The 17,363-nt window shown below is 40.0% G+C and overlaps 1 protein-coding gene across 1 annotated transcript in view; it reads right to left on the bottom strand.

The window, feature by feature from the left end:
• Window positions 1-15,546: 15,546 nt before the first annotated feature.
• LOC121305076 (transmembrane protein 132E-like) overlaps window positions 15,547-17,363 on the bottom strand; it is a 139,726-nt gene continuing 137,909 nt past the window's right edge. Inside the window, exon 2 of the mRNA XM_041236604.1 lies at window positions 15,547-16,472. Within this exon, the coding sequence (XP_041092538.1) occupies window positions 15,547-16,472 (926 nt within the window). The remainder of the gene's footprint in view (window positions 16,473-17,363) is intronic.

Raw genomic sequence — 17,363 nt, 5'->3', positions numbered from 1 at the left:
TTCCATAATACAGCCTGCGTTGTCTGGAACACAGAGTCTCAAATCCTTAATCAGACCAGATGAAACCTGGTCAAATTGAGCAGCAATGCCATAATGCTAGTCTTTCCTGTTATTCTGTCCACTTGTACTAATCGTGACTTCCACACAGATTAGATTAGCTGTAAGTAGGTTCTATGATGGATTCTGTCAATAATAGGAACACATTTTCACATTTCTAGGGGGGGGGGGGGGGGGGGGGGGGGGGTCTTCAGTTGGGATGTCCAGGAGGGCCACGAGCCAACTTTGGGAACACCTGGAAAAATGCATCAGAATAGATGTCCGGCCTTGTCATTGTTTTTTAAATTGAAGTAAAGAAAACTGAAACTGGCCTCAACTGTTTTGTTTTTAACGCAATACCACCCCTGCTGGTTGTCAAACAGTCCATTAACTACCTCCATGAAAACCACTTAGAGGAGACAGCCAGGGACATCTCATGTTCTTTTCTTAAACTGTAGCGTTTAAAACACAGCACAATAATTTCCCAAGCTTCCTCCTAGGAAAACAATGAAATGTTAGTGATTGAACAGGTCGAATTCAACCAGGCGATGTTGTGAATTCAGAAGACATTTTAACAGGAAGACCCAATGCATAAACGATGTAACATGAAAAAAACTGCTTAAAACTCATGACCAGGGCTGTGTTAATAAAAACCTAAAAACAATCTCGATTACAGTATGCTGAAAAAGATACTGCAGGTATACATGCAACAAAGCAGGAAGCTAGGTAAAGTAATGCGGTATGTTTTAAACCCACTGCCTGCTCAGTAACACTTTCAAAATAAAGTACACTTTGATATGCTTTTACTATGACAAAGTTTTACAAGGGATATACAATACTTTTCAGTCTATCTCCACTTAATTTCCAACCGTGTTCTCTGGTTCTTTTTCTGTGCTGCACTGTTAGGGTTAACATTGTCAACTCCTTTTAAGATTTTGAAGACTCCTAAATCTTAGTACAGTTCCCTCAACACTGTACTGGATTATGTTGAACTGAGCTCTACATACACATTTGAAGAAGTTCAAATAATATATTTATTTTATTTTGACTGATAGCACTTTAATAAAAAAGATACAGGTTCCCTTGATTTCAGTGTTTATTAAACACATTTATCATCTCACAAACATGTCATATTTAGTGCCAGAGGAAAAAATAACATGAAGAAAAGAGCTGCTGGTCGAATGTACACTGAACAGTAAAGATGTTGCAAGGGCAGCTATAAAAACCTTGGAGGTAGCCGTGAGTGAATTTCAAGTTGCCTGCAACACTGATTGCCACTTCCCAGCACAAGCAGACCAGGAATAGAACCTCACACACTTTAGAATGGACTGAGTCCTTGTTGGGTTGTAAACGCTAATGGTAATGTAAAGATTGTCATGTCTAAAGGTGTGAGTATTATAGTCATAAACATAGCGGCTTTAATGATGCATCATAGACTCATATAAAGCAGGTAGTTGTAAGCTTATCTGTTTTACCATTGGGGTCTAACTCACTGCAGCATATCAAAATAAATCCCCACCTTATACCACACAGATGATAGATATAGGTTAAAATAGTACACCTGGGGGAGGCTTCTGGTTTGTGGCCATGCTGTGAAAACTAACAGAGACACGGATCCTCTGAATTTAACATTAATATTGCACCAAGCTACAAATATATAAGCTGATAATCATAAGTGAATTGCATTCAAAAAATTAATTTTTAAATGAAAATGTAAATTTTGTCAGTTTCAATGAAATGGTCACAAAAAGCAAGGGGATTTCAGTCTGAAGCCCAAGTCAATTAAAAGTCTGAAATGTGTAAAACACGTTGTTAGAACACTGGCCTAAGTATAAAAGTGTCTTTGTTAGATGTTCTCTGAGTTAACTAGCATGTTAACTAATTAACCTTTTGTCACCAATTATTGTTAACAAATGAAGGTCCACGATTACTATAAATATAGGTGGCATAGGCACAAGTTTGTCATTCCTGAATGTAAGGGAGCAGAAAATGACAAAATACGCTCAGTTAAGCAAAGAAAAAAGTCTGTAATTACTTTAAGAAATGAAGGTCAATCTTTAAGACAAATCGCAAGAACTTTGCAAGTGTCTGTAACTGCTGTGGCCAAGACCATCAAACGATTTGAAGAAACTGGCACTCATGAGGACCGAACAAGGTCAGGCAGGCCAAGGGTGACCTCAGAATCAGAGAACAAGTTCATTCGACTCACAAGTCTGCAAAACCTGCGATCAACTGCCCCTGAAATACAAGCTCAACTAAATGCTACTAGAAGTACAGATGTTTCAACATCAACAGAGGAGATTGCGTGAAGCTGGCCTAACTGGAAGAATTGCTGCAAAGAAACCATTGTTAAGAGTGCAGAATAAGAGGAAGAGACTTGCCTGGGCCAAAAAACACAGAAACTGGACGTTTGAGGAGTGGAAGTCGGTCTTTGGACCGATGTCAAAACGTGAAATATTTGGGTCCAACCGCCGAGTATTTGTAAGACGCAGAGAGGGTGAGCGCATGAGTTCTGCATGTGTGGTTCCCACTGTCAAGCATGTAGGAGGCAGTGTCATGGTCTGGGGTTGCTTTGCTGGTGACAGAGTTGGTGATCTTTACCAAGTCCATGGCAAGCTCAACCAGCATGGCTATCATAGCATACTTCAGAGGCATGCCATTTCATCAGGATTATGGCTAGTTGGGCAGTCCTTCATTCTTCAGCAAGATAATGACCTGAAACACAACTCAAAGTTGTAAAAGAACTAGGCGAAGAAGGAAAGTGAAGGACAACTCAACCTAATGACCTGGCCTGCCCAGTCTCCAGAAGAGTCAAAGCTACCCACAAGTGCTGGGAAGACATGTCAGGTGATTTCCTGCTGAAACTTGTTAACCGAATGCCTTGTGTTTGTGCAGCTGTTATTAAGGCAAAGGGTGGCTATTTTGAGGAATCCAAGATTTAGAGACAATTTTTTCAATTTTCTTCAACATTGCTTTGATACTCTTTATGTTTTGTTTTGTATATTGTAACATGTGTTTTCATTTTGAAGTATTTACAGAAACGTATACAACATAAAACATTGTCAATTATGAAAATAAACTAGTTTCCAGCAAGTGTACTCAAACTTTTGACTGGTATATATATTGCTGTGCAGACAGGATTCAGCTTCCTCTCTACAAAGCAGGCAGAGCAGGTCCTGACTAAATCATGCTACAATGCCTATGAACTGTGACAAAGCTGGTAAACTGTTGGCCCACCAGCTCCATCAGTCTGCAGCTTCCCATACTATCAGTGAAATTCGTTCTGAGTCAGGCACACTTACTGTCGATCAACAGGAGAGCAACAATGAGTTTAAAACATGTTACTAGTCTCTTTATGCTTCTGATTCTCCTAAGGATGATACTCTAATTCAGGGCTACTCAACCATGGTGCCGGAGGGCTGGTGTCCCTCCTGGTTTTTGTTCCAACTGTACCCTAAATTATTTAATTGGACAAATTAAGCGCTTATTAGAAACATACCAATTAATCAATTTAGTTTGTAGTTACAACGAAAAACAAGGAGGGACAGCAGCGCTCCAGGACCAGGGTTGAGTAGCCCTGCTCTATTTAATGCTTTTTTTGAAAATGTAACCGTCTCCAATGTTGATCCACAGTCAAAGGCTAGCTCAGAAGAGCCACTCACCAATGAAGAAATTGCTTTTGCAACAGGGGCGATCCAAAGCGGTAAATCACCGGGCCTGGATGGGATTCTGTCACAAAGACGGCTGTAGTGGGTGATGTCAAACCAGATCCAGAAACCAACACAAAATAAACAGAGAGGTGGAGTTTGGTGAAGCTGAGTGCTTGGTTGTGCTCAGCATTTAATAAATGAACAAACAGAAAATAAAAGACTGAAAGATGAACAAAACACAGGACACGGCACTTTAGCTCAAATAAAGAGACAAAGAAAACGTACTAACACGAAACAGACAGATTACTTTAGTTTTTACTTTCTCCTTCTCCACACCATTCTCCACTCACCGAACACACAACCCCGTGTGAGTGAAAACATGATGCTTTTATGCAGCTGTACCGAGACTCAATTGCTAATCAATCATTCAATTGGCGTCTCGGTACAACTGCACGTGAATTAATAAAGTGCAATTCCCCATGCTCACATATTATTACATTTTACCTGCACGTGAAGTACCGTGCAATCCTTGTGCCTAAATACAAATATACATTTTAAACACTCGTGTTACACAGACCCATTTATATCCCAGGTACCAATGACTATTCACCAACATTAACACACTACACGTAACATACAACACAAATAAATAGCCCAGGGGCAGGGCACTTTGCCACAGATTCCCATGGAGTTTTATAAAAAAAATCAGTTCTCAACTCTCTCCCTTATTAAGCTCTATGTTTGTGATTCCCTCTCTAATTCAGTGTTCCTCCTACACTGTATAGCTTCAATATCACTACTTCTAAAGAAAAATAAGGACCACCATGCCTGCAGCTCTTACCGCACTTGCCAAGGCTTTAGCTCGATGTGTCGAATCGGTTCTCCCCTCCATAATCTCTTTAGACCAAACAGGCTTTGCTCAGGGTAGACAGTCATATTTCAACCTTAGGCATATCTTTAATATTCTATATTCCCCCTCAGACTCACCGGTGCCTGAGATCCTTCTCTCTCTTGATGCAGAGAAAGCTTTCAATAGTGTTGAGTGGGATTATCTTTTTATGACAGAAATGTGGTCTTGGTCCCAATCTAATTAATGGGATAAGACTACTGTATGTATCTCCTCTTGCCTCAATACATACCAATAACACACATTCGGAATATTTTTCTCTCCATCGTGGTACTAGGCAGGGGTACCCTCTCTCTACACTTGTACTTACCATCGCAGCTGATCCTCTGTCTATTGTGATGCGCAGCAGCCATGGCATACAGGGTGTGGTCAGAGGGGCGGACGCAGAAGGCTGCTGGTGACCTTCTTTTGTATATTTCTGATCCTGCTTCCTCCCTCCCACATGCACTTTCAACCTTAGAATTATTCAGCAAATTCTCTTTCTTAATTTACACAAAACCAAACTTTTCCCTATCAAATTGGCTGCTAGACATTATAACTTTAACCCTTTGCGGGCGACCAGGTCCGACATTACAATTTTCCCTTTCCAATCTGATGTCGGACTCTGTCTGACATCATCAAAAAGACGTAAAGCACCACAGAGGTAACAGAGATAACATGGACATAAACAAAGGAGATAGCTGCTTCTACATCCAGCGCTCAAAGAATATCACCGACATTTACAGAGCTTTTTGAGATGTTCTAGTAATAAAATAATGACTTGGATAGCATTATTGAGGAGTTTGGTGATAAAATGAGTGATCATCAGAGGATTTATCAGTCTGCACTCTATAGAGGTATGTGAAAAATACAGTGAACAAGAGGTGGGGCTTGGCTGGAAATACAGTACTGAGAGTCCTTTTGCGATTCAATGCCTTTTACACCTGTTTTACTCTGAAAAAAAATGTAAACAACGTGTGCGAAAATAAATTGGATCTGACGCGCCTGACAAGTGCTGAATAAATGGACCACAAAGGGTTAATAAGTTTCCTTTTAAAAAAAAGTTTACCTACCTTACCTACCTGTGACTTGTTCATATAATAATCTTTTTAGTGCTAACTTTAACCTCCTTTTGAAAGTATTAAACAAGACTTCAACCACTGATCATCCTTACCAATTTCACATCCTTACCTATTAGCAAAATAAACTCTGTAAAAATGAATATTCTTTCACACAGTTTTTATACCTCTTCCAATGTATTCCTATTTTAATTCCATTTTTTTTTTCCATATCCTTAACCGTTCAATCTGTTGATTTATTTGGAATAATAAGATGCCCCCTATTCGCAGAGAATCCTTGCAGAGATTAAAGCTTACAGGGGGATTGGCTCTTCCAAGTTTCCAGCTCTGTTACTGGTCTGCCAATGTCCGCAGTGTTTTGCATTGCTTACAACCAGGTTCCAGTCTGGATACACTTGAGCGGCTGCACAGAGAGGAAAGCTCTCGTAAAGCACCCTCCCTATCTGCTCTTTTATGTGCCCCACTTCCATTATGTGTATCTAAATGCAGTAAGAAGCAACTTGTTTGTTACTCTCTCTGGATCTGCGCACAGTTTAGACAGCATTTTGGGTTAGTCTTTCTCCATTTCTGCCCCCATAGACTCAAATTACCTATTTTCCCCTTCAGTGCAAGACTCTGCTTTCTGTATTTGGTGCAATAATCTTAAAAAATCTTAAAGACTTATACAGTACAGTCAAACCTGTACTAAGAGACCACTCAAGAGACAGACAAATAGGGTTCTCTTAACACTGGTGGTGTCTTAAAAGAGAACCCATAACTTATGAATTTTCTATATGTCTCCAACATGCTTTACTGTAATGATGTACGTCTTACATACACCGTAAAAGCCAGAAGATGCAATATGAACAAAAGGAAGTATGTAATTTAATAACATTCATTTAGATAATGCATTTACAAAACAAATGATTTGGTGAAAGTAATGAATGCTTGCCTGTCTCAGGTCACACAACATGTTTTAAATCCTTTGCAAATTTTAATGCCTGTGTCTGCCTTTCTGATACGTGTTGATTCATTGCATCCTGCATATTGTTTTTATACTCTTGCAAATATGGCTTAAATTTTTGGTTGTTTATTTTCCTTTTAATATTTTGCCTTTAGGTCTTAAGCCACTACATCGTAATTATGAGAACATTCTGTTAAATTAGTGGGAAGGAACAACACAACAGGAAACTGACACATTGGAAGCTACCTAGTTCCCAGGCAAGTGTGAAATGCAAGTTAAAATAACACCTGGGGGAGTGATTAATGTCACTGCTTGCTCTTGTGTTCAAATAATGAAGAAGGTGAAACAGAATCAGCAATCCAATGAGGACATCAAGATAAAAAGAAGCAACTTCATTTTGTAATTAACAGCTTTTCCCGAGTTTAATTAAGATGTTGAATTGGCTCAAATCATGGTCACGTGAACAAAAGTAAAAACCTAAAACTTCAATCCTTACTTCTTTCCGTTTCAAAATGCTGCATCTGCGTCTTTCTAGTGCTGAATTTTTCAGCAGTTTTTCTGGCACTTACTGTCTTTACAAGTTCAATGACTATAATTCTGTCATCAAGGGTGAGGACCTTCTGTTTCTCCACATTTTCTTTCTTCCTTTACAAGAGAGCGCTGTTTTTTTATTGATTACAGATAAAAGGCAGCTAAAATGGTTTCCATATTCCTGTCAGCGTTCCACAGCCATGTTTTAACACTAAGTTGTCCTTCACTGCATATATGAAACACTTTATGGGAACAGGATATTGGGTCTGGCATCTGGGATGGCATCTGGGACTCTATTCTGTCCACAGTGTATACTCTGGGACTCTATTCTGTCCACAGTGTACTCTCTGGGACTTTATTCTGTCCACAGTGTACTCTCTGGGACTCTATTCTGTCCACAGTGTACTCTTCTTCATTCTATGCTTGTCTAATCCAATTAAAAGTTTTACACCATCTCCATTTTTCTAAAACTAAATTAGCCGGAATCGACCCTGGATTTGACCCTGCTGTGACAGATGCAAACAAGCACCTGCCTCTGTATTTCATATGTTTTGGTCCTGTCCCGAGCTGACACCTTTCTGCTCTTCCATTTATTAAACTTTTTCTCAAGTGTTGGACACACTCATTGACCCCACACCAATTGTTGCTCTCTCTGGAATTGCACCCAAAGGAATTGGTCTGTCTAGGATGCAGTCTGATACTCTGGCCTTTGCAACTTTAATAGCTAGATGCCAGATTTTATACTATTGGGAGCAAGCTGCCCCTCCTCTGTCTATCCACGGGATTAGGAATCTCATGCAGACGCTCCAGTTGGCCTTTCCTATTTCACTTTGAAGAGCTCAGATTTCCCTCTCTCCCCTGACCTCTCTGCAACATCTTCTGGGTGCTAAGCGCGATATCTCTGTCCCTACTACTGTCTCTTCTCTCTTTCTATCTCTCTACCTTTTCCCCTTTAATTTAGTTATGATTTATACTGTATATGTTGTTTTCATTTGTTTTTTGGCTGCATAGATCCATGTATATGCACGTGTTTTGTATACATGTGAAAACCTTAAAATGAATAAACAGAATTGAAAAATGAAATATACAGTATATCATACCTGTAAATAACAAGGGACTCCTACCACCCCCACCCACCCATGCTGCACATGACTTCACAACTTGGAAATTAAACTACAGTATAAGACACAACAGGAGTATATTTTACTTTTAACTACTTATTTTAAAACGGAAAATGTTAGGTTAATGTCACAAATTGTGGAGCGATTAGAGAGACCTATTATTATTTTTATTACTAAGTTTCAGTTTTGACAAAGTAACAGTTGCTTTTCCTTTTCCAAATATAAGGGTTAATTAAAGACTGTGGAGGCTTTGAAAACAGTCCAGACACTTTATTAGGCCACCGTTTGTCCTGACCACACTATTGACGTGGCTAGGCAGAGGATCAAGGTAACGAAGGAGGAAGTTAAGTTCCTGCTCAACTGGATTGAGATCCGGGGATTGTGGTGGCCAAGGAAGAAGAGTCTGTCATGCTCCTCAAACCATTCGTGCACAATTCTGCCATAGCCCTTATACAAGCTTTCCATAATAAAAGCATAGCAAAGTGTAACAAAGCACAGTGAAAGTATGGAAAAACATAGGTAAACATTGTAAAGCACAGAGAGGTATGGTAAAACATATTTAAAAAAAAAAAAAAAAAACATAACAAACCATGTTAAACCATGCAAATTTACTGTGATAAACTTAAAAAGGTGTGGATGGATGCATTATCAAAAGTTATCATCACCATCAGGGTACAAGTGCAGAATTGTTGGGTGGATGTGATCCACAACAGCGTTTAAATGCAGCATTCGTTCAGCCTTCCAGAGCAATAAAGGGACCCAGGGCATACCAGGTGAACACAATAAGGCAATGCCAAATCAATCAGGTACCCCAAATGTTGAATTTAAGGCATAAAAGAAAAAAGGAAGAGAAATCACAGGCTGCTTCTCTTCAGGTCCAGATAAGTATAGTTTCTTGAAGATAAAAGTTCTGAGTTGCAAAGTTACAACCAGACATCTTAAAGGTTACACGGTGACACCAGTTTGCAGGAATCCTCTTTCCAAACACAGATCAGAGCAATACAAAGAACATTTTAGTATTCTCAGTTTAAATGCAGTCTCTCAGTGACATCTTGATTTTTCCTTAAACCAATCAGAAAGAAATCTCTTCTCACTTGGTTAATTGCCCATTTGTCCTAACCCTGCTTCAAAGCATCTGGTTCAATCCAGTTTATCTTTGAAGTAGCTAGTTTTTATAACCCTCATAAAATCAACTGTAATTTCCTACGAAAACCTGTTTTATTTCTAGTTTGTAAAGATGTTTAACATAAAACAATGATCCACCCTAAATGGCAAATGCCTTTCAGTTAGAACTGGACATCAACGGAGAGGCCAACACCTATTTAAAAATGTCTTGGAGGTCAGCCTTGTCCTAGCAAGGACAATGACCAGAAAGCTCTTTATCAACTTATTGCCTAAGTAAGAATTTAACCAGAATCTGACTTAATCTTTAACCCAGTCTGTGAGTTAAAATATAAAAATTCATTTATATCTAAATAAAATGTTCCAACACCAAATATTATCCACTAACTACAGAATGACTGGGTGGGACACTTTAAAACCCAAAATTGCTTTTTGGAATGTTGACTAACAGTATATTAATCAAGTTTGGCAAAGTCTTGATGTTCTAATTAGATAAACAAGTTATACTGTATCAGATTATGTTTCCTTTAATTTGGTTGTTACAGTATATTATATAAATGAGCTTCCAAATAAGACTGTTTTGACCTTCTCAAGATGGTCACCCATATGTTCATAGTGCCTTTAGCGTCGCAGGGAACTAGTGGAAGAAACAAGATGGGCCAGTTTGGAGCTCTGCAGTCTTGATAGAAGCGAATGGAATTCCAGGAACAGATGTCTCTTTAAAGTGTGGCAGAAGATGCAGGCAGTTTTTGAATTACTTACAGTATGTACAGTCTGCTGTGCTTCCATTTTAAAATGTTGACGTTACATTTTTCCAGATCTGTAGCAAATGTGCTCCATCCTCACATAATAAAATGTACGAAATCTAAGCTTGTCTGGTTCCTAGTAGTTGATTGATCTGGAGCTTTGTCAATTTGGGTCTTGATCCAAGTGTTTCAGCATCAAAAACATGGTTAGGTAACCCATTTCATCCCCTCACCACTCTATGTGAAGAAGTGTCTTCTTCTCTCCTACCTAAGTCTATCTCCACTTCATTTCCAACTGATATCTACGCACCCATATAATGAATGGAAGTGTCTGACATGGAAAATGTATGGAATTGTTGTGTTAGCTGAACTTTAAGGGCGGTATGTCTGCAAAGTCCAAAGGAGTTTATATTTTACTAGACTTAAAGTTTTCACCACTGGTTCATACTTTTTGAAAATGGCATTAGGCACTGTAATAAAATACCAAGGGCATGAAGAAAAAAAAATGTTGTCCACAATTTATTCTTATTTATTCCTTAAAACAGTTTTGCTGTACTTAGAGTCCACAACCTACAGTACTGTGCAAAAGTTTTAGGCAGGTGTGAAAAGACACTGTTTGCTTTCAAAAATTTAATAGATTAATAGATTAATTAATATATAAAGTTAATAGATTATATTTATCAATTAACTAAATGCAAAGTGAGTGAACAGAAGAAAAATCTACATAAAATCCATATTTGGTGTGAACACCCTTTGCCTTCAAAACAGCATCAATTCTTCTAGGTACACTTGAACAAAGTCAGGGATTTTGTAGGCATATAGTCAGGTGTATGATTAAACAATTATACCAAACAGGTGCTAATGATCATCAATTCAATAAGTAGGTTGAAACACAATCATTAACTGAAACAGAAACAGCTGTGTAGGAGGAATAAAACTGGGTGAGGAACAGCCAAACTCAGCTAACAAGGTGAGGTTGCTGAAGACAGTTTACTGTCAAAAGTCATACACCATGGCAAGACTGAGCACAGCAACAAGACACAAGGTAGTTATACTGCATCAGCAAGGTCTCTCCCAGGCAGAAATTTCAAGGCAGACAGGGGTTTCCAGATGTGCTGTCCAAGCTCTTTTGAAGAAGCACAAAGAAACGGGCAACGTTGAGGACCGTAGACGCAGTGGTCGGCCAAGGAAACTTACTGCAGCAGATGAAAGACACACCATGCTTACTTCCCTTTGCAACTGGAAGATGTCCAGCAGTGCCATCAGCTCAGAATTGGCAGAAAACAGTGGGACCCTGGTATGCCCATCTACTGTCCGGAGAAGTCTGGTCAGAAGTGGCCTTCATGGAAGACTTGCGGCCAAAAAGCCATACCTCTGACATGGAAACAAGGCCAAGCGACTCAACTATGCACGAAAACACAGGAACTGGTGTGCAGAAAAATGGCAGCATGTGCTCTGGACTGATGAGTCAAAATTTGAAATATCTGGCTGTAGCAGAAGGCAGTTTGTTCGCTGAAGGGCTGGAGAGCGGTACACAAATGAATGTCTGCAAGCAACAGTAAAGCATGTTGGAGGTTCCTTGCAAGTCTGGGGCTGCATTTCTGAAAATAGAGTTGGGGATTGAAGACAGGAAGATCATACCACTATGACAAGCAGTTAAAACCACACACAGGATGACAGGACATGAAGTTATGGTCATGAAGGACAAGGCAATGCTGCATTGGTTGGGCGTGAAGATTCAGGGGCACCAAGGCAGTTCTAGAGGCAGAAAGACCAAATATAAATACAACCCAAGGACACCAAGGTGATTACCAACTCAATACTTACATTGATGAAAAGTTAATTCAAACAAACAAAAATCAACTTTTTTTCTGGGTGATACACACAAATTGTTACAAAAATTAAATATAGGTCACTTTTCCATTGTAAAAATAAAATGGTATAAAATATCCAATTTAAAAGCAAACTTTCATAATGAAAAAATAGTAATGGGTTATTTGGCAAAAAATAAATATTCAGGGTATTTTTATTAAATTCTATCACCCTGTTAACAAGAAACTAACACGCAGCTTTGTAAAGAAAGAAAAAATACGTGCTTTTGCCGTAAGTTTTTTTTTTTGTTTAAATCTGAGAGGCATTGTGGCTTGGGCATGGCAGCAATTGCCAGTGGTGCTGTTGGGTATTCGCACCCTGGGATGAGACGCGGTTGACCAGTGGTGCTGTCGGGTATTCGCACCCTGGGATGAGACGCGGTTGACCAGTGGTGCTGTCGGGTATTCGCACGCTGGGATGAGACGCGGTTGACCAGTGGTGCTGTTGGGTATTCGCACCCTGGGATGAGACGCGGTTGACCAGTGGTGCTGTCGGGTATTCGCACCCTGGGATGAGACGCGGTTGACCAGTGGTGCTGTCGGGTATTCGCACGCTGGGATGAGACACGGTTGACTAGTGGTGCTGTTGGGTATTCGCACGCTGGGATGAGACACGGTTGACCTTCCTCTAGATCTGTTGGAATGGATTCTCATGGTTATGCACCCAGAGGTAACAGGGAATTGATGCAGTTTAGTTCAATGATCTGGCAATGCGTGACTGTAACAGGAACCTATATGTGGATCACAGACAAATAACTGTTAGCAGTCGAAAGATGTCTTCACCTGAGAGAGAGAGGGCATGCTGAGGGCATTTTGAGTGAACTTGCATCACAGTAAATTAGGCAACTTTGAGAATTTTCATTGTCGGGTTCAAGGAGAATTGAAAATTGTCTCACTTTTATGTACCTTTTTTCCAGATCACAGAATCACTGAACTTAGAAAGGCATGTCAAAGTGTTGGGATTTGCTGGAAAATACAGTTTAATACAATCCCGAGTTAGCTGCTGAAGATCGGACCTCAAGGTTTAGAGACCAATTTGCAGAGCAATATTGCTCAGCTTAGTCAGCTGCTGTTGTACATTGAAAGATATGTGAGCTATAATTTTAAAATAATATAGACTGTATGTTCTTATATTAATTGCAATTGTTTCAATGGGCTCATCCAGTTGATATTTCCCACACAAGCTCATTAATACAGCAACAGAGCACTACCCCTGTGCAAGATGTCAAACTGTCAAACAGCAACACATCACAATTCAAACAGCAACATGTCTCCACAATTCAAACAGCAACACGTCTCCACAATTCAAACAGCAACACACCTCCACAATTCAAACAGCAACACGTCTCCACAATGCAAACAGCAACACACCTCCACAATTCAAACAGCAACACATCTCCACAATGCAAACAGCAACACATCTCCACAATGCAAACAGCAACACGTCTCCACAATTCAAACAACAACACATCTCCACAATTCAAACAGCAACACATCTCCACAATTCAAACGTCAAAACATCTCCACAATTCAAACATCAAAGATCTCCACAATGCAAACAGCAACACATCTCCACAATTCAAACATCAAAACATCTCCACAATTCAAACATCAAAGATCTCGACAATGCAAACAGCAACACGTCTCCACAATTCAAACATCAAAACATCTCCACAATTCAAACAGCAACACATCTCCACAATTCAAACATCAAGACATCTCCACAATTCAAACAACAACACATCTCCACAATTCAAACAGCAAGACATCTCCACAATGCAAACAGCAACACATCTCCACAGTTCTCTAGCATGTACCTGATAAGGAAACCCCTTCAGAGCCCTCCAAGTCCAGTGAAAATCAGGTAAATCCAGGAGAAACTACCTGTACAACAGGCTCTCTACATTCAATCTTTGGGCCGAACTGCATTTTCTAGAAGGAAGTCACCGTAAACATCTATAAATCTGCCGCATGAAAAATCTCCCATCCACAGATGAAGATGCTTTGTAATACACGCTGATTCTAACTGAAGGTAAGCCACTTCTCACAAAAAGATATACAGAACAAACTAGTGAACATAAAAATGGCAAAACAGTTAAAGCACGTCATTGTAACACTTTTAACAAGTTGCTGTGGACAGCAAAAAAAAACAACAGAAATGGCACTCTGTACTATCTCACATAATGTAAACCTTATTTAAAATGTTGTTCAAGTTATCAAAGTTGCTCCTATTTTAAATAAAATGATTTATACACTGTCTGTCTAATAATTCACTGACATACACGGTAAACTAAGTAGAGTAAGCCCCCCTACAACAAGCAACACAGAACTTTAGAACTCTGGCAGGAAAAGAACAATTGGTCACTAGAGATTATAAAAAATACTGCAGGGGGTAGTGTGTGATAATCAATGAGAAAGTAATGCCCACTTCAGGGTGGGATGCCTGGATAAACACCTGGGGCTTCGTTTATGTAACATCCCACCTCTTGGGTGTACATTCAATTTTTATATCATGCACTACCCCTTGCTGTATTCTATATTTATTTCACATGCAGACTGAATTTTTTTGTTAGCTACAATTACTTTAAAAGCTCTCAAGTTGTTTTTATAACCATGTGAAAAGCAAGTAGATTGAATAGTACAGTTTATTAAATAAATATGACATAACCTTATAAAAGTTTAACATAGTAAAAGCATAGAAAAGTATAATAAAACACAGTGAAAGCATAGGTAAAGCATAAGCAAGCATTGTAAAGTACATTAAAAACGGTGGTAAGTGTGCAGTATGCCCCTGGGAAAAGCATGGGAAAGCTGCAAAATTACTATGCAAAATAAACTTTTACAAACTGGCTTTCAAGACCTCAAAAGTCTCTTCTTCAGGTGTAAGTGGAAATCTAAAGAAAAAAGGTGTTTTTGTATACAAGGATATCATACAAATTGGTAGATTTTTGGAACAGCACAATTCTGAAAGTACACTTGGTAACTGAACGGCATTTTAGCCATGTCAATTCCGACATTCTAAATGCATAATAAACTTATTGTTTCCACTTGGTTTTTTAAACAATTTGGAATAATTGTCATATTCCTCTCAAATCAAATCATATGTGACATGCATTGCAATATTCTGCAGAAATGGTAATGGTAGAAAACTAACTAAAAGTGATTTGAACAAAAAATGACTTTCACAGTTTAAATGATATATCTAAACTGTGTAAACTCATTAGCGCCAATTATTGATCTGTCCAGATATTAATGAAGGCTTCAGGTAGGTCATTGTAATAGCCAAGAAAAAGTTTCCTTTTGTATATCTTTTGTAACAGGTGGTGAATGCTAACATAAAGACAGCTGATCTGGCATTTGAGTGATTGCAGTAACCACACAGAACATCATAAAAAGGGGAAGTAAAAACTAGGAAAATGTATATTGAAGTTACTAATCTGTATAAGCAGACAATGAAAGAGAGAGAGTGTGTGTGAGAGAGAGTGAGAGTGAGAGAGAGAAAGAGACTGTACTGTATAACCCTGGAGGGGAAAAAAATGTATATTGGTAAACCGAGGTCACCTACTTGAGCGTAAACTCCTCCACGGTAGAGTTAGGTACCAGGAACAGGTAGATGCTGAGGATCTCCCCCGGCTTTAGAGGCTTCTCGGGCAGCCTCACAAAGATGTTATTGTCCAGCTGCTTCTCCACCATCATCTGCTCCTGATTGGGCTGGTATAGGCTTATACTTCCGATGCGTAGCAATGGATGCTGTGTCGGAAGTTCCCCCCTGGCGCTTCCTCCTCGTCTGGGCGAGTTCTCTCCACATTCGCCATTGCCGTCAGGCTCGTGGACGGTGTAGTAAAGTTCTGCCTGAAGAGTCTCTCCACTCATCTCCAAGCCCTCCGTGCCTTTCCTACGACCCAGAGGGGCCACATTGGTGTTGAACCAGTTTGGAGGGAGTTCCAGCTGGGCTAGACACTGGGCCAGACTGCCCGTTAGCCTACAGGAGGTCTTGATCTCCCGGACGTCCCTGAAAGCATGCAGACGGACGCAAGGTAGTTTCTCCACCACCTCAAAGTCATCCCAGTCTCGACCTGCGATGTAGAAGAGAACCTGGACCAGAGGGGTGCTGGAAAACACTCTAGGTTGCACGATGAAGGCACGGACCTTCCAGTTGACAGTCACACGACCAGGGATATCCAGCGGGCTTGAGGGCTGAAGGAGGTCCTTGGGTAGGGTTTGGTCTTGGTTGTAAGGACCAAAGGAGACATTGACCATGGGAAGCTCTTTGGTCTGGAAAACCACAAAACTTTCGGTGCGCTGTAGAGGATGTCCACTCTGGTTGCTGTGGGACTGCTGTTTAGTTTCCTGGAGGAAGAAGGCTTGTTGGGCATTGGAGAGCTTGAAGGTGACCGGCAGGTACACAGCAGGTTGGCCATAAGTGGTGGTGGAGGTGGTGGAACCCAAAAGGGGCTCAGAGCTGGTGGGTAGAACCTGGCTTGCAACTGTAAATAAGAAATAAAACAAGTTCTGGTTAGAAACCACGCCTATTTCTCTTGAGATAACAGAGGTGGTTAACTAATAAGCTTAGAAATACTAAATGAGACTTAAGAAATGTTAAATGGCAAACATTTCAAGTAGAGGTCTTTCTCAGTTTCAAGAAGGCATTGAGAAGACATTAAAAAATACTTAACTGAAGTTCCTCCATAATACTGTTGGTATCACCCATGCTTTAAAACGCTAAATATAAAATAACTGTTGGAGTAGTTCATGGCTGTCATTTCCTTCAAAGTCAATGTGCAAACAACCCCTCCCCCAATACACACATACACACACACACACACACACACACACACACACACACACACACACACACACACACACACACCATGCCAACGCACTGGTCTGCAAATGGAAATAAAATAATAAATGAAACAAAGGGTATTAATGTAATGCAACCACTGGAACATACTTGCCAAGATGAATATATCCTGGAGGTAGAAGGACAAAGTTCTGGTGGTGGATGCACAAGATATGGTGCCTAACATAGTCATGTCGGTTAATCTCACAGATTTAAAAAGCATTGCTTACACTAAACTGTTGACCACCAGGCTGCACTGCTTCCCAGTCCCTCAACTGAAACCACTAGATAACACCCTCTCCCAGCTTTAACCACTGGACCACTCTGCCCCTCTCACAGTCCCTCAGCTTTAATCACTTAACCATACTGCCTCTGAGTCTCTCATCTGTAAGCACTAGACCACCCTGCCCAACTGTCCTCAACTAAAACAACCTAGCCACACCACATCAGTGTTTGGCTCAAGCCATCACTCCCTCTCCTCTGTTGTAACCATTAGTCTACACTGCCTCCCAGTGCTCAGCCCTATAACCACAAA

The sequence above is a fragment of the Polyodon spathula genome, chromosome 41 (assembly GCF_017654505.1).
Source record: "Polyodon spathula isolate WHYD16114869_AA chromosome 41, ASM1765450v1, whole genome shotgun sequence".
In the NCBI taxonomy this organism is placed as follows: domain Eukaryota; kingdom Metazoa; phylum Chordata; class Actinopteri; order Acipenseriformes; family Polyodontidae; genus Polyodon; species Polyodon spathula.
The sequence above is the reverse complement of the archived record's forward strand: the minus strand, read 5'-3'. Positions and strand labels throughout refer to the sequence as shown.